Raw genomic sequence first — 27630 nt, 5'->3', positions numbered from 1 at the left:
TAATATGGTCTCTGTGTGAACTGAGGGGATTTAATTCCTTCAGGTGCTGCCTAAGTGAAAGCTTAGTGGTTTCAGTCAACAAAAACTGTTAGGTGTAATCAGTTACACGACAAATTTGGTGCCCAGCTCCGCCTAACCCGGACTTCTCAGCTGGGCATTTTCCCTTCCTGCAGTCACAAAGCACTTCTTCCTGCCGTTCTGTGCATTCCTATGGATGAGTTTGGCTCTTCTAGGCACCTTCAGCTCTCAGAGATGAAGAATTTCCAGCAGCCACTCACAGCTTCTCCAGTTCTTAACGTCGTATCAAGCCAACTACAAGGATTTTTGTTGTCAGCTTGAAATGGGATCTGTCCTAATCTCTAGCCTTCGTTACTGCTAACTAGTATTGTTTTTTCAAAGGCTGATATACACGGAGCAAAACTGACTGAAAACATCCATGCAGCTAAAGGATATAGGACAGTTTTTACGAGCTTCTAGTATTTTATCCTTTAGTACTTCTGGCTGTCGCTTCCACAATAGAGTGCTCAGGTTTGTATAGTGGACACCTGTCAGAAAACACAACGTATCTCTCTCCTACACCCTGCTGTGTCTCAGGTGCCTTGCTTTGTTAAACATTCCCAGTTTTGTATTTCTCTGTTGATTCTTATTTGATGCTCAAGACTCCTGCAGAACCACCTGGAGAGTTTGTGAGAAGCTCTCGCTATGACCCCATAATTCCTGTATGTAAGCTCTTCACCCACTTTCTTTCCCATTTCGTCTTTTCAAAACAAATCCATTCGAGATAGAGACACACTGAGATTTTTTTGTTTTGAGGAGTAGGCTTATGACCTGAACATCGATAGCAGAACTGCCAGTTTGTTAACTGCTTGTGCCCTCTTCTCTGTGAGATGGGTTACAGAGACTTCAAGGCTTGACAAACACGCTTACCTCAGGTATTGCTATGACTGGTCCTGGTGGTCCTGGAGGTCCAGGCGGTCCCACAATACTGTTCCCGTCTTGTCCTGGTTCACCCTATTTCAAAAGCATTACAGGTGGAAAACCCATTTACTAAGTACCATGTTTCACACAGGTTTCTCAGAAAGAATGAAGTCCCCACAACCTCACCTGAGGTCCCGGGTCACCCTTCTCCCCTTTTGGACCCTGCATGTGATTAAGAAAAAAAGAGCGTAAGTGATTTAAAAGGAAAAATGGTGAAAATGTGCTTTCTCTGGCTTCACAAAAAGCACAAGAGTAAAATGCAGGTACAGAATGATCGGTCCCCAGTGCTCTCAAACCACAGACGGGGCCAGCTGGTTTCAACTCAGACCCTCTGAGGATTTGATGTTTAAAGGTATTTCCCAGCATGTTTCAGGGAGTCTGCAGAAGACTGGAAGCAAAGGGACACACAACATTTCATTAGTGGGAGATGAATTCAATGAGCCTTTCTTTCACTGCACTGAAATCAGCCATACCTGACTGCTCCTGCCTTTCCCAGCGTTAACCACCTCGGCTGTGTCCAGTAGACCAGGCAGGGGAACACAGGTGAGACACAGTCATTTTCCAGACAGGTTATTTCTAAGCTGGATCAGACCCTCGATCCAACTCACTGTGCAGGGGACTCAGCTCGTCTGGCACGAGCGAGAGGAAGGGGCAGGGGACGGGCCGTGGGACTTCCCAGCAAAAGAGCTCTGTAATCCTCGTGGCTCTTAAGCATGAGGAACACATTAAAATCACCTATCAGCCTGTTGGCTTCCCTGTAATTAAAAGCAGAGCAGATTTCTGAATAATTAAAAGCAAAAGGAGCATCGAAGAAATCAGAACTAGCCTCTGGAGAGGTCTGTGTCACTTCTGGCTGATGAGGGAGGCGAGAGAAAGGGATGTGAGTACTGCCAGGGCTCCTGCTGATCCATAAGACACAGGTTTGGGAGCCAGCGTGTGTTAGGTGATCACAGATTCCGACAGCCCTACTCACCACATCTCCGGGATGTCCAGCGAGGCCAGGAAAGCCTGGTTTTCCATCTGCACCCGGCATTCCCTGCCACAACAAACATACTGTTAATTCTCTCTAAATTGTATTCGGTTTCATACAAGCAGGAGGCAACTGCTCTCAGGAGGGACACAGCACGGTTCCGAACGGATGAGAGGGCAGGTCTGGGGGGAGCTCTGTGGGATCAGCATCATCATCATCAGTCATCTGCTCTCTACACTCCTCCTGCTGCTTCCTCCTCTTCAGAGCAGGTTTATTTGATGCAGCTTCACTCGTTCTTCTCCACTGCACCCACCATCGCTTCGCAAAAGGGTGAACTCTGTTGCTTTCCCCCGAGATGCGTTTTGTGGGTTATTCCCACCCTTCAGTTAAAAGACCCTCAGGCTGGAGGAAGAGGAGGGAGAGGCACTGAACGTAGCTGGGGGTTGGTGTGTGGGTGAAAAACGTGACAGCCCCTGCTAAACTTTGGTCTAAGAGAGAACCAGGAGCATCGCTCAGTTTGCCCAGAGAAAAACGGATGGAAGAAGACTCTGGATTCTTGAAGGACCAGATAAACAGTGAACTACATTTTTTGCATCTGTTTTTCTCTGTGTAATATGAAAGCGCAAGGGAAATGACACAGAACAGCCTAATGATTCATCCAAGTGACAGATTAGCCCTGTTTCCTTTCAGTAGTGGGGCTTTTTTGTTTGTTTGTTTGTTTGTTTGCTTGGTCGGTGTTTTTTTTTTGTTTTGTTTTGTTTTGCTTTTAATTTGGTTTGGGTTTTCAGTTTTTTAAGGGGAGAATGTTTTGGGATTTTTTTTTTTTTAGGAAAAGGCTGGTTTGGTTCTTACTTTTTGTTTTGCCTCAAGAAAATATTACTACGATGTAATACTTGCCCTTTTATTAGATCACATTGCATCTAAGTGTCTGCTCAAACTGCACACGCAGTCAAAAGACATTGTTGGGGACAGGATACTGGGAGGGCTGGATGAGACCCAATAAAACCACTGAGAATTACCTAATACTTCACAGGAGTGTCTTGAAGAACAACAGAGTTTCAAAGCATCCCAAGTCAAATGGTCTCTGCTGCAATTCTGGTGTGACAGAAGAAATTCAAAGTAACAGTTCACAGGACACAAAATCCTCTCTTTTCTTACGCCTTTCTACAGCATAAAAGATTTAATGTGTCTGCTTCATTAAGAAAGGATATTCTCACTGTTATTTCTATTTTTTGCCTCTGATCAGCAAAGCATGTGGCCAGGAATAAACACTGAGTTTACTAAGATAATTTCTGAAGGACTCTAATTTTCGTTTTATAGACAAGTGCAGGATAAAAGGTGTCTCTGAATACTAATGGGATTTAGGCTGCTAAGCAACTGCTGGGATTTAGGCACCTACATGACCAGTAAAAATGGTACTTGGGACTTAAGCCTCTTCAGTACCTGTGGAAAATTATATGTATATATCTGCAGCAAAGGTAGTTGGGCAGAGGAAATAATGTTGGACCAACAGCATTTCTGCAACAGAATGCTGTCATTTCAGGGATGTCGTTACCTGTAATAGCTTCCTGCTATTACAAATGCTGAATAATTTCACCAATTGATTTTCCTAACGGAACGGAATTTGAAAGAAAAAATCCAGAATAGTTAAGATGTTATACTGTAGATAATGTATCCAGAAACATCCTTATTTCTAACTCCTTCCATATTCTAAGAATTTGCTCAAATACAAAGGGACTAAGATATTTTTTAATCTGATTGAAGAGGTAGATGGATTATTTTTAAAGAGCACTGTAGTCACTCCACTTCCAATATATGCCTGTGTTTGAAATGTGTCTATCACATCAACAACAATTACTAGAACAAGGACCCCAGAACAAAGCACTTGTATGTATAATAATTAAGAAAATAATCTCTAATCTCGAACACATCAAAAAGAAGAGTTAAACAACTGTCCTATGCATCAACACATCAGCTTTAATTATCACACTAGCAAATATCTCTGTGAAATGGCAACACTCAAAATACGTACAGCAGATGGAACTCATGGCAAGCAGAGTCCTGCTACATTGCTGGTTTTTTTTAAAAAATAAACAAGCAGATGCTGCTAGAAGACTGTGATAATACTCTTGTAAATATTCAGCAAGCAGAAGGGTAGATTCCTGCTTGCTTGTATCTTGTTTGCTAGAGAAATTCTCGGTTTCAACGCTGTCCAAAATGCAAGAAAAGCTTTCGGTTTATTTCATTATTTTATTTTATTTTATTTTATTTTATTTTATTTTATTTTATTTATTTTATTTTATTTTATTTTATTTTATTTTATTTTATTTTATTTATTTTATTTTATTTATTTCATTTTATTTTATTATTATTTTATTTATTTTATTTTATTTTATTTTATTTTATTTTATTTTATTTTATTTTATTTTATTTTATTTATTTTATTTTATTTTATTTTATTTTATTTTATTTTATTTATTTTATTTTATTTTATTTTATTTTATTTTATTTTATTTTATTTTATTTTATTTTATTTTATTTTATTTTCATTTTCAATGCATCCCAGCACTGCCCTCTTCTGTCTTAGGCCTGCAGAAGGCACACAAGTCAGCCGGGGACCAGTAAGATGCAGCACAGAGACAAAGAGAAGCTTTGGGGTGGGCTCCAAGAGGAGTCCAAACCAGACCAGGTAGAGAGAACGACAGGGAAGACTGGAGAGGAAAGAACAAACTCGAGCTCCATTTATTGCAGCACGAACACCACGTAAAGCAGCACAAACTTGGCTTCCCTGCCAACGGGGTCTCACGTCTAGAAGCTACGTGGATCCAGAGCAGGAGGGCTGGGTTGCACGCTGGTGCATGGGGTGAGTTAGACAGGTAGGACAAACTACGGCTCGAGAGGCTCAGGTTGCACATTAGGGAAACTGTCTTTCCAAAAAGGATAGTGAAGCACCAGAACGAGATACCCACAGAGTTTCTGGAACCTCTCTGGAGGTATTTAAGGTTCAGCGAGACAAAGCCATGGCTGACGTGATCTAGTGCTGGTGATAACATCACTTGGAGTGTGATACTGGGCCCTGGAGGTCCTTCCAACCATCATCCCTACAACCTTGCACCTCCCGAGTGGTGAGGTGTGGGTTCGGAGCAGCCTGGCTACAGGATGACAGGCAGGTTCTAGGAGAGAAACGGGCAACAGCAGCGGTGTCCATGCTGAACACCGCACCGGGGCCACGCGTGGCTCCCGGGGCCTCTGCACAACGTGGCACCAACCTGCCGCTGCACCACCGCCGCGTGGCGCGGGGAGAGCGCTCTGGCGCGGGGTGCCGGTTACACACGGTGACGTTACGGAGTAGGGAGGGCATCTGGAACTTCATTTTTTGTATCAGCTTTGCTGATTTTCATTTTTGGTCCGGTGAAAATGTAAACGGTCTCACGAAACACCATGGCATCATGCACCTGAGGATTTCCAATGCAATTTTAACCCCATTTTAAACAGAAGTCTTAAGGAAAAGGTTACACTGGCGAGTGATAACCACAATTCAACTGAGAAAGGGTTCAATTTTTCCAGAGAAGCCTCCCTGGGCTTTAACATACTGACAGAGCAAGAAATGTTCATTATCCCCTGAGTGTGTTAAGAGAAGAAAGGAAACAAAGAGGAAGAAATGACTGAGGTTTTAGATCAAGTTAAAAGAATTGCCTACCTTTGAACCCGGTGGACCAATGTTGCCTCTTTCTCCCTGAAACAGAGAGACAGTAGAGCTCAAATATCCAAGTGAACAGTAACTATAAGGATTTTAAACATGCATCTTGCTTTCCTTACAGACGAAGGGACTGAATAGTGTGAAATGATTAGCAAAAATGGGGCATATTTTTGGTAAAGTGCTGCTCAGCATACATTTGTGAATTGGTTCTGTGGGTTTAACCCCAGTTTAATCCCAGTTGCCAGCTACATCTTAGAGTTTCTGGTCACCACACATTATGTTTGCTGAGTATCTACCAAGCCTCATGCCTGAACCTTCATTTTGGTGTCTGAAATCAGCACACGGTAACATTGCCCAGATCTGCCAATGCCACAAGGACCTTGTGCCTCCACAAATGACCCATGGTCTTCCTTTGACACAGCTAACTCAGCTGCCCCCACACTGCTGTCCTCCTCATTTACCCGGCCACCGCATCGGACCGCGAGCAACGCGACGAGTGCTGCACTGTTCCACCTTTGGGACTGATCCTGCAGGATGCTAGCTCTGAGTAGGCATGATTCCTTCATTTCATCACAAACAGAGAAGGTGTGATTTAGTTGATTTCACTTGGGCTAGAGGATATAAACTGGAATATATTGGCAAGGAGCTACAACCATTGCCTCAAATGTTATCTTTATGCTTACTGCCTTCTAGGATTGCTTATATTCAAGAACACATGAAGACTAGAGTGTTTTTTAATGAAAAGAGTTTTCCATAATAATAAAAGTGAAAGCAGCATTTGGATCTATATTACTTGCTAGGAAAGAGAGAAAACTTTGATGAGAGCAGGCCTTGCTGACAGCTCGACTAGTGTGGGGTATCCGAAGGATGGAGCGTGTATGAAACATAACCATACCTTGAACTCCTCATGATGCATTAGCTCTTCGTTGATGGAAGTGGGTGGCTGTTGTGTTTTGCCACTGTTGCCTAGCGAAGTCATTTATAACCATGAAAAGTAGGTGTAAAATTCATCCCCATGAGAATGACAGCCTACTAGAACCACCTTGGATTAATTTTGCTGTAGTGTATCTGATTTTGTAAGATGTCAGGCAATAGTATGTTCCTTTCTGTGTCTGCATCATCTTGGGGATGAATGACTCGAGATTAAACAACTAAAACCTTAGCGTAGGTGGTGGTGAGGTCTCTTGGCCAAGGCTTATGACTGTGTTTTCAGCCCTAGTCCAGTTCCTAAATCCTAGGAATCACGCTACCTCAATTTCTGAATTGTGAAACAGTATTTCCCCAATCTTTTAGAAACAAAATTTCCAGCTAAGGGCAGGGAATAAGTTTTTAACAAAAAAAAAAAAAAGTATTTTCTGCATGGAGACACCTGCTGGTGTCCATAGAGCAGCATCGTGTGAGAGCACTTCTATCCAGTTCTTCGCACTGCCGTTCATTAACACGTGCTGTGCAAATACTTGATTTTTTCACTCATCAGTCATGTTGTCCTCTGGCATTAACAGGAGTAGTGCCCCATGGAGGGGCTTTTTTCAGCCCTACATGCTGAGCTCTGTGGACTCCAGACATAGGGGACTGGCCAGATCTTTGATTGCTGCTGTTCCACGAGACAGGTGCACGCAGTTATTGCTGGCAATGTGCTCTCGGGGTAGTCAGTGACCTGTGCTCTGTGTGTTCAGGTGTAAATTTTAGGAAGAGAGGATGGGGGCCCCCACCTCTTGTTTTCCATTTCCTGCTCCCTCAATGTTGCTGTCCTCTCCCAGCGCAGCAAAGACTTTGAATTTCTTTAACTGCACATTTAAGGTGCTGAAAAGCTGCTGTCATGCAGTACTACTAACCTGAGTGGGACTTGAGCTTCACACAGGAACAGAAAAACCCTATTGCTATCTCAAGCTCCATTCTTCAAATTTGCCTTTTTTTCCCTGTTTTTTCATGTCTCCATTTTTTTCCTCCTTGATTACTTAACCAAAAGCAGCATCAAAGTGGAACAATTCAGTCGCTACTGAGCTCAGATCAAAACCAAGGCAACGTAGTCCTGACATCTCCCTTCTTCCTCCCAGCACCTTCCAGAACAACTTTCTGGGATCATGCCAGAAGGTCTCTTCCTGTAGCTTTCTCCTTCAACAGCATACATATAACCTCTCGGAAACCAGAAGGATGCATAAATGAGTGACAAAGAGAAACTGCCAAATGTCCTAAAACAACTAAACAAAAATGCCACGTCACACCAAATGCCTTGGAATGTAACGGCCCAGCTGATATTTACTCACTGTTCTGGGGTGGATGTGAAATAATTCTATTAATACATATTCTGGGTGGATATCCAGTGTAAATGGGAACAAAATTTGTCCCATGCTTAGTCAGTATATGAATATTAAACAAAAGCTCTTTTGTTAAGGCAAATATATGCCAAAGCAAAATAAGTTAGCTTTCAGGTGTTCCTTGTTCCACAGGGTACCTTTGGTCCTAACGGCCCACGCTGTCCATGTCTTCCTGCAGAACCCTGTAAAACAACACAGAATTTACTGGTAAATCCACGTAGCATTTCATAATGAATTTTCTTAGAAAATAACTTAATTCATAGCCACAACTGTTACAAACGCAACGTTGGAGACCAGTAGTATCAACAGAGAGTAATAAAATGTCTGCCTTGGTTTAGATTTGTTGTTCTAATCAATACTGCCTTGCTCTATATTACCATGCAAAGATCTAAATTTTTTTTCTTACAAAGACAACTTTAATCTTGTCACTGCATACTATACATATTTTTAGAAAACATTAGAGATAAAGTTGTCCAAGTGCATTTGTTGCAAGGAAATGCTTTCAATTGCATACAATTTTTTGAATTTGCCTCCTTGGCTAAAATTAAAATCTGTTCCCAGTTCCGAGGCAACACGGCATTGTTTTAGCAGGTTGAAAAGTAGCTTGAAACAAACATTTAGGAATGCAAATGCCTCTCTTGTCTCTGTATGATGACATCAGTTGTGAAACACAATTATGACTCTCTGATGGTAAAACGAACAACAGTTCATTACTGATCGTTTTAGAAAGTTGAATGGAAAAAAAAATTCAACACAGTGACTGAGTTGTCTTCAACTGCAATATGAAGACAAGACACTAATAAACCAAACGCCAACAAAACTTTACACTGATCTGTGGAAGAAAGAGAGTAGAAGCCTTGGAAATGATAGCTGAGTCTACAGATAAAATAATCCCCATACTTCAAAAGGTAAACACTAATTTCTCATAAACGACAAATAAAAAATTCAACAGATATAAACATAGTGCAAATAAATGCAATTTAATTCCTAGCAGCTGCTTTGAGCTACAGCCCTCTCAGAAGCAGATACTCTGTTTTCACCCAAACACAACCAGGAACCCCTGGAGTTGTCATAGGATGGAAGTGGCTCGTGATGCTTCCATGTGGTACCAGTAAATACGTGTAACGTTTTCATGATCCCAGGAAGGTTCTAACGTGCCGCCTTCACTGACGCAAACTTTGCAGAGTGACGAAGCAGTAACAGGAAAACAAAACTCCAGGGTTTCGTTCGGCTGCAATAAGACATCTTTTCGGCATTTGTAGCTGAGTGACTTGGAAACAATGCCTGTTATAGAACCAAAACTGGGAGTAAGGCTGTCACTTAGGCGGGCCAGAACGGGCAATTCTGGAGCTGGTTTTGGCCATCTCAGTTGGGACACTAGCTTGCTTCAGCTAAGGAATTCTGTTCTTATTTTTGTAACCGTATTTTTTGTGGCCACCTTTTTAGTATCTAGGAAAAGGTATTAAATGAGTCAGCTATCGCTTCAGTGACTCACAATTGCTTGTACTTTAAACCAGCACAGTAAAGAGCTTCTCGAACTTGCTCCTGTCTCCAGTGTTCAGTCCATTTCTCATGACTCACGGAATCATAGAAATAGGGTTGTAGGGGGCCTCTGGAAGCCATCTAATCCAGTCACCCCCTTGAAGTAGAACCATCAAGAGCTCTAGATCAGGCCAGCCATGGCTCTGTCCAGCAAATTCCTGCAAACTTCCAAGAACAGGGCTTCCACAACCTCTCTGGGTAAACTGCCCCAGTTCTGCACCAGTCTCCTAGTGAACAGGTTCCTCCTAAGGTTTACCCTGAATGTCTCAAGCTGTAAATTGTGACTGCTGCCTCTTGTTGCACCGTCTGGCACTACGAGGAACCGTTTGGCCTCATCATATTTGCAATTGCCCCTCAAAGACTTGTAAGCAGCTATTAGATTACGCCTTTGTCTCTTTGTTTCCAGACTAACCCACTGGAGCTCTTTCAGTCTCCCCTCACTGGTCGTGTACTCAAGGGCCCCATGCCATTTGTATAGCTCTCTGCTGGACTGTCTCTGCTTTAGAATGATAGAATCGTCTGGTTGGAAGAGACCTTCAAGATCATCGAGTCCAACCATTCACCCTGCAGTGTCAGGGTCCCTAAACCATGTTGCTCAACACCAAATCCACATGGTTTTTAAATACCTCCAGGGATGGGGACTCCACCACCTCCCTGGGCAGACTGTTCCAATACTTCCCAACCCTCTGTGCTTTCTCCACATCCTTCTTGAAGAAGGGTACAAAAGAAAAGGATTCAGTGTGTCAGTGGCAGTATCTGTTGGCAATGCTCTTTCTGCTGTGCTCCAGTACAGGGTGTGCCTTACTTGCAGTGATGGTGCACTGCTGTCTAATCCTCAAGCTGGCACCTACCATAACCCAAGGTCAGCAGCAGCAGCACTTTCTCCAAACTTGGGCAACAAGATTCGTTCTTTCAAAGCTACGCTTTGAGAGTTTGGATTTTGGAGTGAGCACAGGGGCAGGTCTTCTGAAGACCAGACTAGAACAATGCAGGCAGCTCTGGGAGGAGGAATGCTGGATAATTGCCTGCCGCGGGGAATGCATCATAGGCTGCGTAGTTTTGATGTTGTTGCTAAGAACGAAGATAAATCCAACTGATCTGATAAGTACTGACGTATTGTATTCCCGTATTCCCTACGTGGTGCTTTAAAGTGGCCCACACCAGCAAAAATCTCTTGAGACACAGTGATGGAGGAAAAAACATCCCTTCTTCTGGGCCCTTGCTTCCACACTACTGGGAATACTTTTTTAGTTTAAGTGGTATTTCAGATGATGCACATTTGATTGTCAAACTATAACATTTCAGTCTCACTGTAATGTAATTCATCTTTACATGCAAGAAAGACATCTATTCAGGTAAAACAAGAAATAGAGAGCTAGATAATACAAAAAGACCCTATTTCATCCTTTATCTTCTCAAAAATATACCAAAGCAGAATCTAAAAATCATCAGGTAACCAGGTATCAGAGAAACACCATTTGGATGCTTTGGAAAACACAGTTACTGTGATGTCATTCTAGAGCAACTGAAGCCAGTGCAGCACAGTGACTCCAAATCTGTAGCTGACTGGGGCTATGCGTTTCCAGAAAGCAGAGAGGTGGACACTTTTGGGTTTGAAAAGAAAACCCCAACAACAAACAACACTCCTCTCCCCCAGAACATGAACTTACCTTTGGCCCTCTTGATCCTGGAATCCTGGATTCACTTAACAGGCCAATGCTACCTGATCCTTCCATGTCCTAAAGGAAGAGAAAAAATACTACAGAATTTAAGAATTTATCTTTTTTTTTTTCTCCTCTTTTTTTTTCCCAACTGCTCTGTTTTCAGGAGTCCTGTAAAAACTTGGACAGATACTGAACACGAATATTTTTATCTTTTCTCATTAAGCTTTTTTTGAACAATGCATGATGTTCTGAAGATAGGTTCCACTCAAATGCGGTTAGGGCATGTTCATAGAATCATAGAATCATAGAATCATAGAATCAAAGAATGGTTTGGGTTAGATGAGACCTTAAAGATCATCTCATTTCAACCCCCCTGCCAAGGATGTTGTGCAGGACAGTGTCAAATGCTTTGCACAAGTCCAGGTAGATGACATCAGTTGCTCTTCTCCTATCCACCAACGCTGTAACCCCATCGTAGAGGGCCCCAAATTTGTGAGGCAGGATTTGCCCTTAGTGAAGCCATGTTGGCTGTCACCAATCACCTCCTTATTTTCCATGTCCCTTAGCATAGTCGCCAGGAGGATCTGCTCCATGATCTTGCTGAGCACAGAGGTGAGACTGACTGGCCTGTAGTTCCCTGGGTCTTCTTTTTTTCCCTTTTTAAAAACACGGGCTATGCTTCCCCTTTTTCAGTTGGGGGGAACTTTACCAGACTGCCACGACTTCTGAAATATGATGGATAGTGGCTTAGCAACTTCATCCGCCAGTTCCCTCAGGACCTATGGATGCACCTCATCAGGTCCCATGGACTGGTCCACCTTCAGGTTCCTTAGATGGTCTCGGACCTGATCTTCTCCTCCAGTGGGTGGTTCTTCATTCTCCCAGTCCCTGCCTTTGCCTGCTGTGACTTGGGCTGTGTGGCTGGAGCTCTGGCCAGTGAAGACTGAGGTAAAGAAGTCACTGAGTCCCTCAGCCTTCTCCATGTCCTGGGTAATCAGGTCTCCCATTTCCTTGATGTCAAAGGTCCTTACAGAAACTCTGGTCTTTACAGTCTTGCCAATTTGACACCATTTCTCCAGCACTTCAGGCTGGGCAGCACCAGGCAGAAGTGAGACAGCATCACAGTTTTAAGTATGTGCTACGTTTAAGCATGCTGTAGCAGTATTTCTCCATTTAGCATTTACCTGCTATCTGGCTACTGAAATACTGTAATGACTAGTAAGAGTTTCATAACTGATTTATGGCAGGGAGAACTTGCAGGTGGTTTGTTAAAAACAGTGATCATTATTTAAAAATTGAAGTCCTTCCTAATTCTCACAGTTGAATGTAGAACTCCTGTCTAAAATACAGCTTACTGAAATTAAATTGAGCAGAAAGAAATGTTCTATCACAAAATTGTAGAATTAATTGTGTTGGGAGGGATCTCAGAGACTACCTAGTCCAACCTCCTGTTGAAAGGAGAGTCAATGCTGAATTCAAATCAAGTTGCTCAGGGCTTTGTCCCCTCAGGTCATAGATTCATAGATTTCATTGATTTCTAGGTTGGAAAAGACCTTAGAGATCATCGAGTCCAACCATCCCTAATCCCCATTAAACCATGTCCCTAAGTAGTTCATCCACCCTATTCTTAAACACATCCAGGGATGGGGACTCAACCACCTCCCTGGGCAGCCTATTCCAGTGGCTGACAACCCTTTCAGAGAAGAAATACTTCCTAACATCCAACCTGAATCTCCCCTGACTAAGCTTATACCCATTTCCTCTTGTTCTATCACCCATCACTAATGTAAAGAGCCCTTCCCCCACCTCCCCACCATCCCTTCTCAAGTATTTGTAGGCTGTAATCAGGTCTCCCCTCAGCCTCCTCTTCTCCAGGCTAAACAGCCCCAACTCCCTCAGCCGCTCCCCATAAGTTTTATTTTCCAGCCCCTTGACCAGTTTAGTCGCCCTTCTCTGGACCCGCTCCAGGAGCTCAATATCTCTCTCAAAGCGAGGGGCCCAAAACTGGACACAATATTCCAGGTGCGGCCTCACCAGTGCCGAGTACAGGGGCAGGATCACTTCCCTGCTCCTGCTGGTCACACTATCCTTGATACACGCCAGTATCCCATTGGCCTTTTTGGCCACCTGGGCACACTGCTGGCTCATATCAAGCCGGTAGTCAACCAACACCCCCAGGTCCTTCCCCGCCAGGCAGCTCTCCAGCCACTCTTCCCCGAGCCTGTAGCGATGCTTGGGGTTTTTATACCCCAAGTGAAGGACTCTGCACTTGGCCTTATTAAAGCTCATGCCATTGGCCTCAGCCCAACGATCCAGTCTGTTCAAATCCCTCTGAAGGGCCTCCCTACTCTCGAGCAGATCGACACAGCCTCCCAGCTTGGTGTCGTCCGCAAATTTACTGAGGGTACATTCAATCCCCTCATCCAGGTCATTGATAAAGATGTTAAACAGAACTGGACCCAGCACTGAGCGCTGGGGAACCCCACTGGTGACCGGCCTCCAGCCAGATTTAGCCCCATTGACCACCACTCTTTGGGCCCGGCCATCCAGCCAGTTTTTAACCCAAAGGAGGGTGTGCCTATCCAGGCCAGCAGTTACCAGTTTCTCCACCAGAACACTATGAGAAACTGTATCAAAGGCTTTACTGAGGTCAAGGAAAACTACATCCACAGCCCTTCCCTCATCAGCCAGGCGGGTCACCCCATCATAGAAGGTGATCAGGTTTGATTGGCAAGACCTGCCTTTCATAAACCCATGTTGACTGGGCCTGATCACCTGGTTAACCTGTATGTGCTCATTAATAGCACTCAAGATAACCTGTTCCATGAAGGTCTTGAAGCTCTCCAGAGATGGAGGTTCTGCAGCCTCTCCAAGCACCTATTCCAATGTGTGGCTGTCATCAAGGAGAAAAATATTTTATTTCTATCAAGTCAGAACTTCCCCTCTTTCAGTTTGTGACTGTTGTTGCTCATAATTCTGTGCACCACTGTAAGGATCCTGGTGATGTGTCTTCTCAATTCCATTCCCTGAGTCTTTCCTCACAGATCATGTGCTCCAGCCCACTGACCATTGTCATGGCCCTCTGTTGACTTCAGAAAGATCTTTGTGAAGTGGAAGACCTTGAAAGCAAGGTCTTTCCTTCACATTTCCTGCAATGATTTTCTAGGGGTTTTAAAGGAGACTACACAGAAAGCAGCAACCTCCTTCCAGTTCTGATGGCAACATTCCAAATCCATGGCAGAACCAGGAGCTGCCATTTCCAAAGTGGCCAAAGAAATAAAATTGCAGCCTGATATAATGATCTGTTTTTCCCCCAGCACCATCCCAGCCACATGTTCCTATCCCTTGCCTTATGCCTAATCTAGAACTTGTCAGACTGTGCCTCAAACCGTCTGGATGAACCATGTCGGCAGGAAACTGCTGCAGTTTTAAAAGCAGCTGTGCTGGCTTAATTGCTTCCTTTTTCTGAAAAGGGAAAATCTGGATCTCTCTTCGCTTCCCTTCCCTGCTCGCAGCCACACAACCTTCATTTTCAACATCTGTGCCACGTGTTGAATCTTCTCACTTTCCTGTGAGCCACTTCGAATCACTAAAATGGCAGAAAATACGTTCCTATTTGAGAGTGGAGCGGTTCTCTAAAATTTTAGTAAATTCAGCTGGCTTGTGGAAGAACTGATGGAACACTGGATGTCAGTGTATGTGAAGGGCAGCATGTGCCCGCAATGGCTGCAGATGAGAGGAGCAGGAGCAAAGCAGAATCTCCACCTCTTAGTGACAAGGAGCCCTTGTATCAGCTTATCACATTTAGAGGACCCATACTCCTTGCCTACTCAGCTCTCTGCTAGTTAGTGACTTGAAATAGTGACCATAGGTCTGTTGCACCCCGGAGATGGAGTAAGGGAAAGGGTGGAAGACCAATTCAATCAGCTTAAGCTGCTATGGAATGACAGCCTAAGGCCAAAGTTATAGAAAACATCAACTGATCTGACGCCAGTGAAAAAGAGAGATCTTGTTCTTTTGCCCTTTTCCACCAACTCTAAGAGAGCAAGAACAAGAGAAGCAGAAGGAGTGCACAGCTGGAATCAGGTCCTTCCTTTTTGGGACCAAGGTGGGAGACACTGAGTCACCAGGTTGGCTGAAGTCCTTACACGCAACTTTGCCCGAGACTGGATGTTATTCAGACCTTCATTTTGCACCTCCATCAGCTAGCAGTGTATCAAATAGCAACAGAAAATCTGCTGGTGTTGCCCGTTTGACCAAACACTTGTTACTTAGGGTAAACCACAAGCTGTGTTCCTGGTTCCTTCTTTCCCTTGCCTCCACCGCGCGAATCTATTTTTTCCGTTAAGAGAGCGCTCGATGCCTGCTTTACATAACACACCATCGCTTTTGACATCTGCATGTTTTTAATGGGTTTACCAGGTACCTTCTGCAGCTCAAACTGTTCTTTTGGCAAGCGTAAGCGCCAGCAAATCCCATGCCATTTGGTTTTTGCACATAGCTGATCACAGATGCTAACAAGCGCTAACAGGAATGTTTTGCAGAAACAGCCTTACGGGAATAAACAGACTGCCAACCAAAAGGTAGCGTTGCCCTAACGAACTGGCAGACCTCACTGCTGCCTTAGCAGATGGCAGGGGTGGGCATCCAAAAGATCAGCTAGAACGAGCAAGCCTGTTAACAGTAGTATCGCTCTCCGGGAAATGACGATCATGTCAATTCTGTTTGGATTAGATGAAGTTCAAGATGAAGTCAAGAAATTGTCGCTGCAGTCAGAGCTGAGATCCTTTTTTGTTTGTGTCCATAAAAGTGAGGACTTCCAGTTTTCACTCTCCTGCTCATCTCCTAAATTTGCTTCTCTGAGACTTAGGTATCAGAAGGGGCAGAGTTTGGTCCTAAGCACCTACCCGCAGGGGAACTCTTTGGTGGCACAATGAGGCACAGCTGGCTTCTTCTCAGATAGTGTGAATGGGGAAGAGTAGAAAATCTCTTAACAATGGATCCTCAAGGGTCATAGATGATGACTGTAAGTCAGAGAAGCCATCATCCCGGGCTAATACTCAGATCAGGCCTAGGATGAAGATGTGGCTTACCAGTAGTCCTTATTCTGAGACAAGTACATATTTATAGAGGGGAGACTTTGTACCAGCCTTTGTAGTGTGCCTAAGTTAATGGAACGGTGTTTGTACCCTTAGACTTTATGCTGTTCCTTGCTACCAACTGCAGTGCTGGCAATGAAGAACTTGAATGAATGGAGAGAGTTTTTTGTCCATTGAAATCCTCTGACATCAGTGAGGTTATTAACCAGTAGTGTATATACTACAAGATTATTTAGTCAGACATCAGAAATCAGAATATGTCTCTGAGCAAGCATTGGTGGTCACCTCTGTAGTTGGAGTACTCAGTCTCTCTAGAGTAAAGAAAAGAGAAATACAAAAGGAGTAGTTCAGATACTAGGAGAAACGTGTGTGAGTAAGCTGGTATCTTTTAAACATCACCACTTTACTGCAGCAGTTCTACAGATGGCCAGTAGGTTTGGTCAAACATTGCTTGCTTCTCTGATAAAACTGGCCTTGGTTTTCTATGCAAACTTGTATTATATCCCATGACATAAAACCTCAAAAACTCTGGAAAGACTTTCCTGAGCCAAACAGCTAAATTAGAACTGAAAAATGTGGGGGAAAAAACAGGGAAGACTCATATGTGAATATTGATGCAGGCAATTTGTCAACCTTTCCTCACAAAGGTGTTAATGCAGCTGCTCTAGCTCTTGAACCCGAGTGTGCTCCCTTTGCCTTTCTATTCTGCAAAGCCACTTGCCACTCCAAAAAGATCATATAAACGAGCAGTTCTCAAACGACATGTAAAACTCAGCGTGAGATGGCCAAATCTCATCTTTTCCAGTGATGAAGGTATTATTTTCAGAAGCAGAAAGAGTAGCATCTGCATTTTATTATTTTTTTTGTAGAACGTTTTTCTTCTGAGTAGAACAGACCATGAGGCCACAAATGTCCAACATTTGGCTCTCTGTATTTACACGTTACATAAGCGACGTGCCCGAACTAAACTCGGGGCCTCAAGAATGACAACATGGGAAAAGTCACAGCTTAAGGGGGACCTGCAGCTCAATCTTAATGAATACTGTCAGGTCTTTAAATAGCTTTAGATTGTTTACAATTAAAAAAAAAAAGTACTAAAGAAGTTTTTCTTGTCGGAAAGTGTTTGAGTATTTTATATGAGCAATGATGTAAGCAGCAAAAATAGCATCTGAACACTGTTACTACTGAATAGTTTAATGAAAATTGCCCCACGAAATCCGTCACCTCCATGGTCTAAGCACGGCCAATTACATGATCAAACGTAAAAGGAGTTGTAGGCTACTCCTAGACAAATTTCAACCCAGAGCAAATGACTCTCTCTGTCATCGATTCGGCCTTAAACAGCTCTGAACTATACAGGTGATTACGCTGTCCCTCCTCTGAAGGAAGCAGATCCATAGCTACAACAAACCCCATAATAGCAAAATACCTCAAATCCCAAACCGTAGCTTAGTCCTGGGGGTCCAGGAGGTCCAGGGGGCCCAGGGGGCCCAGGAGGTCCCGGTGGTCCAGGTTTCCCAGGAGACCCAACAGCACCAGCTTCTCCTTTGGGGCCTATTGATCCAGTGGCTCCAGTATCACCCTAAAATAAAAGGTCAGTCTATTGGTATACTGGACATGCATAAGTAGATGCAAGTAAGTAAAATCATAGAATGGTTTGGGTTGGAAGGGACCTCAAAGATCATCCAGTTCCAACCCCCCTGCCATGGCCAGGGACACCCTCCACTACACCAGGTTGCCCAAAGCCTCATCCAACCTGGCCTTGAACACTTCCAGGGATGGGGCAGCCACAGCTTCTCTGGCCAACCTGGTCCAGTGCCTCACCACCCTCTGAGTGAAGAATTTCTTCCTAATATCTAATCTAAATCTGCCCTCTTTCAGTTTAAACCCATTACCCCTCATCCTATCACTACACTCCCTGATAAAGAGTCCCTCTCCAGTTTTCCTGTAGGCCCCCTTTAAGTACTGGAAGGCTGCTAGAAGGTGTCCCCAGAGCCTTCTCTTCTCCAGGCTGAACAGCCCCAACTCTCTCAGCCTGTCTCCATAGTAGAGGTGCTCCAGCCCTCGGATCATCTTTGTGGCCTCCTCTGGACCCGCTCCAGCAGCTCCATGTACTTCTCACGCTGGGGGCCCCAGAGCTGAACGCAGCACTGCAGGGGGGGGTCTCACAAGAGCAGAGCAGAGGGAAGAATCGCCTCCCTCAACCTCCCGGCCACAGAAGCAGTACTTTGGCCAATTGAGAAGCCAAGTTTGCCAACTTCGCTAGGTATCACAATAATAATCTTTTAGACTTCCCAGTCCTTTTCAGAAATGTGCTGTATTACAGTGACACTGTTACCCTACAAGGCACTGTCTTGTCTTTTTTTTTTACCTTTGGACCAACAGAACCAGGAAGACCTTGGTCACCCTGTAAAAGAAAACCAATTCTAATTACTTACAGTGAGAGCATTAGACAGGCAACAAAAACTCATTTATGACATTTTTGCTTAATTAAAGTACCCACAGATTTCTGTGTTGTTTAATTTGATGTCATAATGTCCTTTACATGAAACATTAGTACTCTTAGTTAAGAAAATAATCTGTAATTCAGGAGTTATAATAAGAAATGAATAGCTCTGGTCTGGTATGCAGACAGGATGCAATCTTGCATTTCAATTATTGCTGCAGATTGGAAAGGTCTGGAGCACACAGAATTACTGTGGGTCGCATCCTCGTGCTTCTGAACTTAAATGTCAGAACTCCCATGGGATATAACAGAAGCAGAAACTGATCCCACACAAGTTGTCCACGGCACCGTTCCAAACCAGGGGGGTGATGACTAATATGATTTTAAGGCTCCTCTGCAGCAATCAAGCTATTTATTTGATTTGCTTTTACACACTTCACTTAGATCCTGTTTTTTCCACTTCTAGTCCACGGAATAGACAGAAAATCCGAGCATGCAAACAATCCTTTTCCAAATTGCACTGAATCTAACAGAATTAATCATTGTATTGGCAAGCTCCTGTCCTTACTCATTCAACAGAAATACTGCTTGAGTAAGGTCTGAAAAAAATGAGTAAGGAGTAAAATAACAACAATGTTTTCTTCCAAAAGTAATGGCAAAAAACCACATCAAATTTCACTCCAAGGAACAAGCTGACTTTATTTTCAGTGCATCCTGCAGTTCCTCCCTGATTAATCAGGATTAATGATTAAAAATAGATACTGCAATACAGATTAAATCAAGGTTTTCAGAAAAAACTGAAGAGTAGAAATGGAAAACTCCTATTATCCCAAGGTGCTGGGGACTGTATTGAGCAGGTGCAAATACGCAGTGCTTCATTTCTAATTAAACTTTTCTCAGATACACACAACGCAGGAAACAGCCTCAGGGAGGCAAAACATTTGAGGTTTTGTCCTTATTTTTGAGGATTATGTCCTTTTTGAAAATTTATTTTTTCTTCCAGTTAATTCCCTTTCCACATCAGTCTCTTCCTCCAGTATGTGATTTGGGTTCAGTTTACTTCAGCTAGAATTCTTTCTATTCTCAGATTCCTTTATGGAGAGCACACACCACCGATTACAACGGACACAAGTTTAGGATCCCTGCTTTGTAACACACTGCATTTTCTGGATAGCTGTCAGCTCCCATGTGTTGTGCAGTTTTACCAACTGACAACTCAGATCCTTCAGTCTCTAGAGGTGATTTGAAAAAAAATCTTGTGATTTAAAAAAAAAAAAAATAACGTCCATATTTTGGCCATTTAGGACTTGCCTTTTCATTTCCCTTACGGTAGGTGAACTTTCAATGTACCGCTGAGAATCTACTTGCAAGTTCTTGTGCATAAAGTGTGGTGGAGAAGCTCACTGGAGGATGAAATTTCCCTGTAGTCTGTGTCTCTTGTCTTCCCCACATCCTTCTTGAAGTGGGATGCAAAAACTATAAATGGATGCGGTACGTGTGGGGAAACTTAAAGAGTGGCAATTTTGCAATGTGTAGTTTTTGGTTCTATGACAACACAAGAAAATCTGTCTGCTGGATGCTGTGATCCCTTGCTTTCATTTCCATGTTCCCCACGTCTGCCCCCTCGCTGGCCACAGTGCTCATCTGATGCTACATGAAGCCAACCAGTGCTGCAAGTCAACAGAAAACTAAGTGGCACCTTCGCTGCCGGGTCAGGATGCTGAAATGTCCCACCAAGGGGTGAGCAAAGGCTGGAACTGCCCCAAAAGTGAGGGTGGGATATGGTAGCTGGGGGCAGCAGCAGCGCAGCAGTCAGCAGTTAAGGCAAATACGGGCTGCTTGATGTGTCGGTGGTCCACAGAATCCAAATATAAGTTTAATTCCAGTTGCCCTGGTACACACACGTGCTACGGAGAGCGTTTTCTGCAGGGAATGTGCCAGTCTGGACTAGCTGGGGTTGTTTCTTTCCCCCTGCAGACGCACCTGCCTGAGTCCAGTCACAACTGGCTTTTTACTGGAGAATCACAAACGAGGAGCTCATATTGCATTTTGAATATTGCATGCTGCAGAAAACGGGACTGTACCCAACAGGGAGTTCTGCATTTCTGACTATGCCTTTTGAGATGTGTTCTAGTAAGCCATTAGCAGCTGGAACCAATGAAACAAGTATTGAAGACAGCCAACACTGTGTTGCAGGAACAACTATTTATGAATTTTACAGCTTGGAATTGGCAAAGATTTTCCACTGAAGTAGGAGCAAGACAGAACGTTTAACTTACCTTTTCTCCCTTCTGTCCTGGTGGTCCAATCACCCCATCAAGACCAGGAGGACCTTGAGGACCCTGTAGATGAGAGTAAATCTAAAGCAGGTGCCACTTGAGAACCCTTTTCCTACCACATGCATGAAAGTATTTTGGGCCAATGGATGATACAGCATTAGGAAAGACTGATGTGTAGCACCAGGTAGCACACAAAAGTTCTAACACTCGTATTTCTTGTCTTCTGAGAGTTTGGCTTTCTATCAAAACAGTATTTAAATACATTTTAATAGAAAACTATATCAAACAACCACAAAATCAAAAATAATAATATAAAGCAATGTAATGTAAATATAATGCTAGCACGCAAAGTACTATAATAATTTACTGGTGTGCATTCTGGCCTCTGAGAATCTTTAATCTATTTATTTACTCATCTGTTTTGGGGAAGGATAAAACTAATTGCAGAAGGAGACACAAAACATTCTTCTTCTCTGGTTTAACTTCTACTTTTTAAATTGCTACGTTTCCCAGGAATTTTCCTGAAAGTGGACAACGACGGCTTCTGTTGCATCAGAAAAATGACGGGCTACAAGTAGTTAATATTATAGCCTGCAAAATCCTAGCTTGCACAACAGGGAACACACCTTTAAATTAGAAGATGAATCAATACACATTTCTCCATTTTCTTTGAATTCTTTTAACATTATTACTTTGTGACAGATTTTAACAAAATCTCCTAGACCATTCCACTTACTTTATCTTCTACAGACGCAGAAACAGCCACATTCATGATGTTGAAAGTACATTTTGAATAGAAAAGACACTATTATAGAGGACTTTTTAATCTAACACTGCACTTTGTCAAACGCAGAACACAAAGCATCAGGGTAACTGTCTATTTTACAAGACTTGCCAATGGATTTTCTTAAAATTGCAGTCATAATCATCAATTTGATCTGTCTTGGATTCGGGAAAAAAAAATACCATTGAGAGCGTAACTGTTAAATGAAATCCGGCCAGTGTTTCAGGCTTTTTTTTTATTTTAAAGCACCATCCTAATTACAATGAGTAGATGCAGAGAATAACGGCTGCAGCAAGGCCAGTAGGATTTGTTGTGCCAGTAGAGATGGGAAACGGGAGGGAAACTGAGGCCAAAAGCATCAGGTTTAGTTCACAAAACCTATCCCAATGTGTCCGACTCCATTTAAGTTGTTGAGGGGGAATTTTGCACCTTCCAAACTTCATGAATCATTCCTAGGCAGGCTGAAGCCCATATATATTTGAAGTCATTGTCTCTTAATTTCTTATTTTTCAGATGTGCTCCACGTGTATACGGATTTTGGGTTTGATTGTATCTCAAGCATGAAAAGCAGTTGATATTAATTTTGATCACTATATCTCATGTTGAAGCCGACTGTCCAAATATGGTTATTAGCTTTTTTGTTTGGTTGGGTTTTCTTAATATCTTTAATTTTTCCTTTTCTGTTCTCAATCCTAGGCTCTCTTTTTTTTTTTTTTGAATTTTTATCTAAGAGATAAAAGATGTTCTAAGAGAACATCCTTTTTCATGTGAAAATACGCCTGGTCATAAAGCAGATTGCTTCTGATAGTAAGCCTTAAGATACTAAGCATCTTCATTTTACTGAAAAATAATTATTTATCAATTTTAAATATATGAGCACTGGGGAGCAACGCTGGTCTGTGACAGAGGACAGAGGACCTCCAATTATTCTCTGAGAATACTGTAGCTCTGAAGATACTGTGGTTCTGAGAACTTGTTGCCAAAACAGGCATTTGCATGACAGGTCTCTGCAGGACTTCTCGGAACACTTGATACTCTCCTAACTCCCAGAGGACGTGGGGTTTTTTGAGGTTTAAGCCAGTCACTAGGTTTAGCCAGTTTAAGCTAGTCATGTGACTAGATACAACTAGAAATAGCTTACCTTCAAACAGTTCAAATACAAAGTAAGTTAATCAATTAACTGAAAACAAGGAAAGACTGGCCAGGCACTGCATTTATGTAATAAAGCTATGGCTTTTTCCTGGTTATATTCTAGTTATATATTTCCTGGTTATATTCTGTTCATGCTTAAAGTGAGATAAAAGGTACACTGAAGCATATGCCTAAACCACTGCTTACGCTTCCTTGTAGCCTGAGAGTATGAGACCCAGCTCCTGATGGAAAAGGACTAGTTTTCATGATAGAGGTCTGAGGTATTGGATGGAGGTACCTCCTTGCAGCTCTCAGGGAGATATCATATATGCAACTCAGGCTCTTCTCAGTGTTTCCCTACAGGGCACACACACCCTCAGCTCTCAGTTTTCATTGGCTTCCCATGCACCTGCTTCTTGGATCCCATTTTAAAGATTTTCAGGTGTTTAATTTAATTCTGCACATAGGATGCTGCCTCCTACCACGATGGCCAGACACTTAAAATTTACCGTTCCCACATTTTTAGATTTTGTATTAACTCTTGACTTGGTTATCCTCAAAAAAACCCCAGCGCAGTTGAGATGCAGCGAGATCTCCTCTTTAACCTGTGTCCCCAACACACTTTAATACACGTTAATTACACCTCGACAGATACAGCAATGGGGACCCAAACGTGAACGTATAGATCAAACCTAGTCCTGAGAACAACTGCTACTGCTAGGTGTTTGACAGGGAATAAGGGAACCATATTAGTACATATAGTTCCAGAGAGGATTCACGGAGGTGATCGATGCTAAGAAAAATGGGTTTCTTCACTGAAAAAACAGCTCGCTGAGGATTTGTTACCAAATAGGTAAGAGCTGAACTTTTAGCCAACTTTGTCACAGTAGAACTGTATTTCACATGTCCACAGGAATAAGTGTTTCTACTTAGCTGAAGAAAAAGAAGGAAAAGACTTCCCGAAAGAGGAAAATTCCATTTAAGTTAAAAATTCCCTGCAGGTTATGTAAGCAGTTTAGCAAACTTCATTTTCCTGAAAGCACCACAGGAAAAATAATCCTTAGCCTTGTTCAGTGTAGTTAAAAGCATCCTTACTTTTTATTTATTATGCTCTGGATTCACCAGTATCTGTCTGCCAAATGTACATCCTGCTGTGGAGTAACGTCCTTCTGTTAAGTAGATGTTTATTTTGTGGGTTTTTTTTTGATGTTGTTGTTGTTAAAAATGTACATAAAATCCAATCTCTTCAATTAAAAATATTCTGCAATATTACTAAGAATTTTACAGAATGTGAGCCTTAGAACTTGGTGTTGCAGGAGAGAAACATTAACATTTGTGCACAAATGGGTACTCACTTCAGGCCCTTGTTCACCAGAAGCTCCATCTTCCCCTGACGACCCAGGAGGTCCGATTCCTGAGTAGGGTGCTGGCTCTCCTGGGAGACCAGGCAGTCCTGGAGGGCCTGGTGGCCCTGGAAGACCCTGGATAAATCAGCAACATGGTTAGAAATGGCCCTAGCCAGGTTCAGTGGAAACAAGAAGAGGAACAGGAAAAGCTCACATGGACTGTTCAGGTTTCTAAAACTCTCAGCTTGGGTTATGTCGTGGTTCAGCCTGGCCACAGCTCAGCCACCCTGCTCTCTGAACCGTGCCACCCCATGGTGTGTGACAGCAAGCAGGGCATTAAACCCCCAAAAATTCTATGTCAGATACCTCTAATTCAGTAAAGATCTTAGAGATATTCTGATGATCGACCTAATGTTAAGAAACTTAACCAAAATGAAACCCAGGGATCGACGAAGACAGGGAAGTGGGAAGTTTTTCTCTCTACTCAGGCCAAAGGATTTCTCCCTGCTCTTGCTGGAGTGCTGAGAATCTGTACTCATGGTCAAGACCTGGCTGTGCCGAGTGCTGTAAAAAATGGCCTCTGCTCCAAAGATCTATCCTGTGCGGACACAAGCAGATATATTTAAATTTAATAAAATGAATGAAATATATTAGTTCAGGAGAAGTAGTACATTTCCAAATATTCTCTCTCACATGCAAGTCCATCCTTCTTACTCATCGCATTTGCAGGCAAGCATGGACGGTTTGAAGTTTTGGGACATGTCACTGTAAGGTAAGGACTCTGACTCTGACTTAGGGTCACCTACAGGATCCTGTTGGGAAGATGGTCATCTTGGATTTTCAGTGCAGTCAACGGAGCCTTCTGCAAGAAGCCACTCCAAGCACTTACCTGTCTCCTTAACTACACAGAGCACCTAAAGAGCCAGTCTCCTATATTAAGCAAGATAACTAACTTTCAGCGCATGGCAATTCCCTCCTGAAGAGCCTTGGGAATAAGCTATTCAGCACTTAGGAGGAAAGAAGAAACAGAAAAGAAGTCTTGAGGCAGAAATCAGTCTGAGAGAATGAAAAGTGTCACTAGATGTGTTGCAAAACAGAGACCTCGGAATGTTGTAGCATTCTGGAGTTCACAGGAGAGTGAACAGGGAGTCCAGGGAGTTAATTCCTCAGAAAGCTGCAGTGCTATTGATGAAACAGCTTCTAATTGAAGAGTGGAAATGCTCCATTCCAAAGACTCCATAAAAGACTATCTCTCACTAAGGATCAGTAAAAGTCTTCTCATTTTTGTTTCTTCATCTTCAGCCATTGGACTTCTCATTTTCCTACCATTTGTCCTTAACTGTAATATATTGCCTGTTTCATTACCTGTCTGACTGGTTCTGAGGATGGAAACTCACATTGTTTGCAACCATGATGCATATCTTACAGGTCGCTTGGATTTTCAACAGGAACGTGGTAAAAGTATACACTTACTCTTAAAATCTCAGTCTCTCCATCAAGGTCTCCAGAACCAGATTCTTCAGGTTCCAGTCTATTCTGAAATGAGGAGAATTCCATTTAAAAATATTGCTTCTAAGGATGACAAACGAAAATATCACTTGCCAATTACTGCAAACACAGTTATAGCCAATACCCTTGTAGCAGACTGCCACTGGTGAAACAAATTATAAAACAACAAAAGCATCTCAGTCATGTTTCTGGTGTTTCATACCATTTTGTTTTGCAGACACTCTAATATCCTAAAAATACACCCTAAAATATCTTAAAATGCTATACCTAATATCCTAAAATGCCGAATATCCTAAAATGCCTACCTAACAACAAGCCACCGTTTCCTATAACGTGCCTCTTAGTTCAAAAGCCAGCTTCTGAGATTCCTACAACTGGAAACCAAAGAGGCATTTTATAAAGGGAAATTAATATACTAAAGCGTTTTCTAAAATATTTTGTTAGAAAAACAGTTTGGTTTGGGGATCGCAATCTAGTTGTACTCATCTAAAAGACAATTTCATAGATTCAAGCTTCTTCAGCTTCAAACCATCTTCCTATGGAACCTATAGTGCAAACGACAGCATACATACTGTCAAAGAACTTTTTAAAACCTCTAAAGAAAAAAAACTATTTTTCATGGAAAATTTGCCATGATCTGTCTGCATAGTATATATAGCAAAGTGATATGAAGTCCAGTTATCCTTTTTTTTAAATGACAGAACTTGCTCTGGAAGTTTCATAGAACTCGTAATTTTAAAAATAAAAAAGAATAAACCAAGATGTGCAACAAACAAACTTGGCAGTTGAAATATTGACTTTTCTACACGTATGAGTTCCACCACATTTAAAATGAAATAATGCCAACTCATAGAAAAGTAAACTATCTACAGATTCCCACCGCAAGTCCTTGCTAAGTTCTATAGCTGTGCATGCTTTGTAAACTACAGCCCAAAGCAGACAGAGAACTACCACCTGAATCAGCTCTGATAGCACCAAAGCCGATATCTCAAAAGCCCAGGAGTCAGGGACACATTCCCTGGTGCACTGAGACTTCTTTCACCTCGCTCCAGAATACAAAGCCTTGAAACTTGCTATCACAGACAACAAGAAAGTAGAGGCAGTGCAAGAGCTGGTGTTCAGTGCTACATTTAGAGAAGTGGCCCCTGGGTGAGAAAAGCTGTTGGCCTGGAGCACCTTGTCCTGGTGATCTGGAGCTGCCTCGCTGGGCTCTCGAGGTCAGCGCCAGTGGAGGCTCAACGTGCAGCCCTTCATAACATCCCTTCTCCATTTTTATGCTACAGAAACAGATGGGTAGAATTTAGCAGACCCTGGATCAGGGGAGCGTGTAATCCGTTTTGGTCACCTGAAGACGTTGCGATGTATCTTGTTAGATGCTCACAATACTCAGTGTGACAGGTAGCTTTGTTTGAAAGTCCACCACAGGACTCCCACTGGTGTCAGTGGCGGGCCAGGTCTACGTGTAAGATCAGCTCCCGCACCCTGAACTGAAAATTCAGGGCAGGTTCCTTCTTCAGCTGTGTACACGTGTATCCTCATGGAAACAGCGGGAAAGGTCCAAGAACAGGAGAGAGACGAATCTGAAACATGTTCTTTGACATCACCTGAGTGCCAAGCATTCGAAACGTGAACTTTGCCACCACCCTGGTATGTGCTGTAGTATTTAACGACAGCAAACTAAGCGACTGCCAAACCATTTCTGTGTTCAGTAGCAGGAAGAAATGAATAATTCAGGTTTACGATGCCGTTTTGAGGAAATTTTTGTTTCTTGTTCTTGTATTACTGCTTTTGCAAAGAAGAGTGCACACACCAACTGGCTTTTTAAAACGTGAATACTGGGTGTTTACGTAGATTATAGTACTCA

The 27630-nt window shown here is 42.8% G+C and overlaps 1 protein-coding gene across 2 annotated transcripts in view; it reads right to left on the bottom strand.

Moving 5' to 3' along the window:
* COL15A1 (collagen type XV alpha 1 chain) overlaps positions 1 to 27630 on the bottom strand; it is a 130553-nt gene that overhangs the window by 42533 nt on the left and 60390 nt on the right. For both annotated transcript variants that reach the window (XM_086614931.1, XM_086614932.1), the window contains exons 12-22: positions 25731 to 25793; positions 24267 to 24392; positions 20997 to 21059; positions 18643 to 18678; positions 17701 to 17853; positions 11179 to 11247; positions 8104 to 8148; positions 5649 to 5684; positions 1952 to 2014; positions 1105 to 1140; positions 928 to 1011 (exon numbers count right to left, since the gene is read on the bottom strand). In XM_086614931.1, the coding sequence (XP_086471057.1) occupies positions 928 to 1011; positions 1105 to 1140; positions 1952 to 2014; positions 5649 to 5684; positions 8104 to 8148; positions 11179 to 11247; positions 17701 to 17853; positions 18643 to 18678; positions 20997 to 21059; positions 24267 to 24392; positions 25731 to 25793 (774 nt within the window). The remainder of the gene's footprint in view (positions 1 to 927; positions 1012 to 1104; positions 1141 to 1951; positions 2015 to 5648; positions 5685 to 8103; positions 8149 to 11178; positions 11248 to 17700; positions 17854 to 18642; positions 18679 to 20996; positions 21060 to 24266; positions 24393 to 25730; positions 25794 to 27630) is intronic.

This window comes from Tauraco erythrolophus, chromosome 7, assembly GCF_009769465.1.
Source record: "Tauraco erythrolophus isolate bTauEry1 chromosome 7, bTauEry1.pri, whole genome shotgun sequence".
Classification (NCBI taxonomy): Eukaryota; Metazoa; Chordata; class Aves; order Musophagiformes; family Musophagidae; genus Tauraco; species Tauraco erythrolophus.
This window is presented reverse-complemented; position numbering and strand designations above follow the sequence as displayed.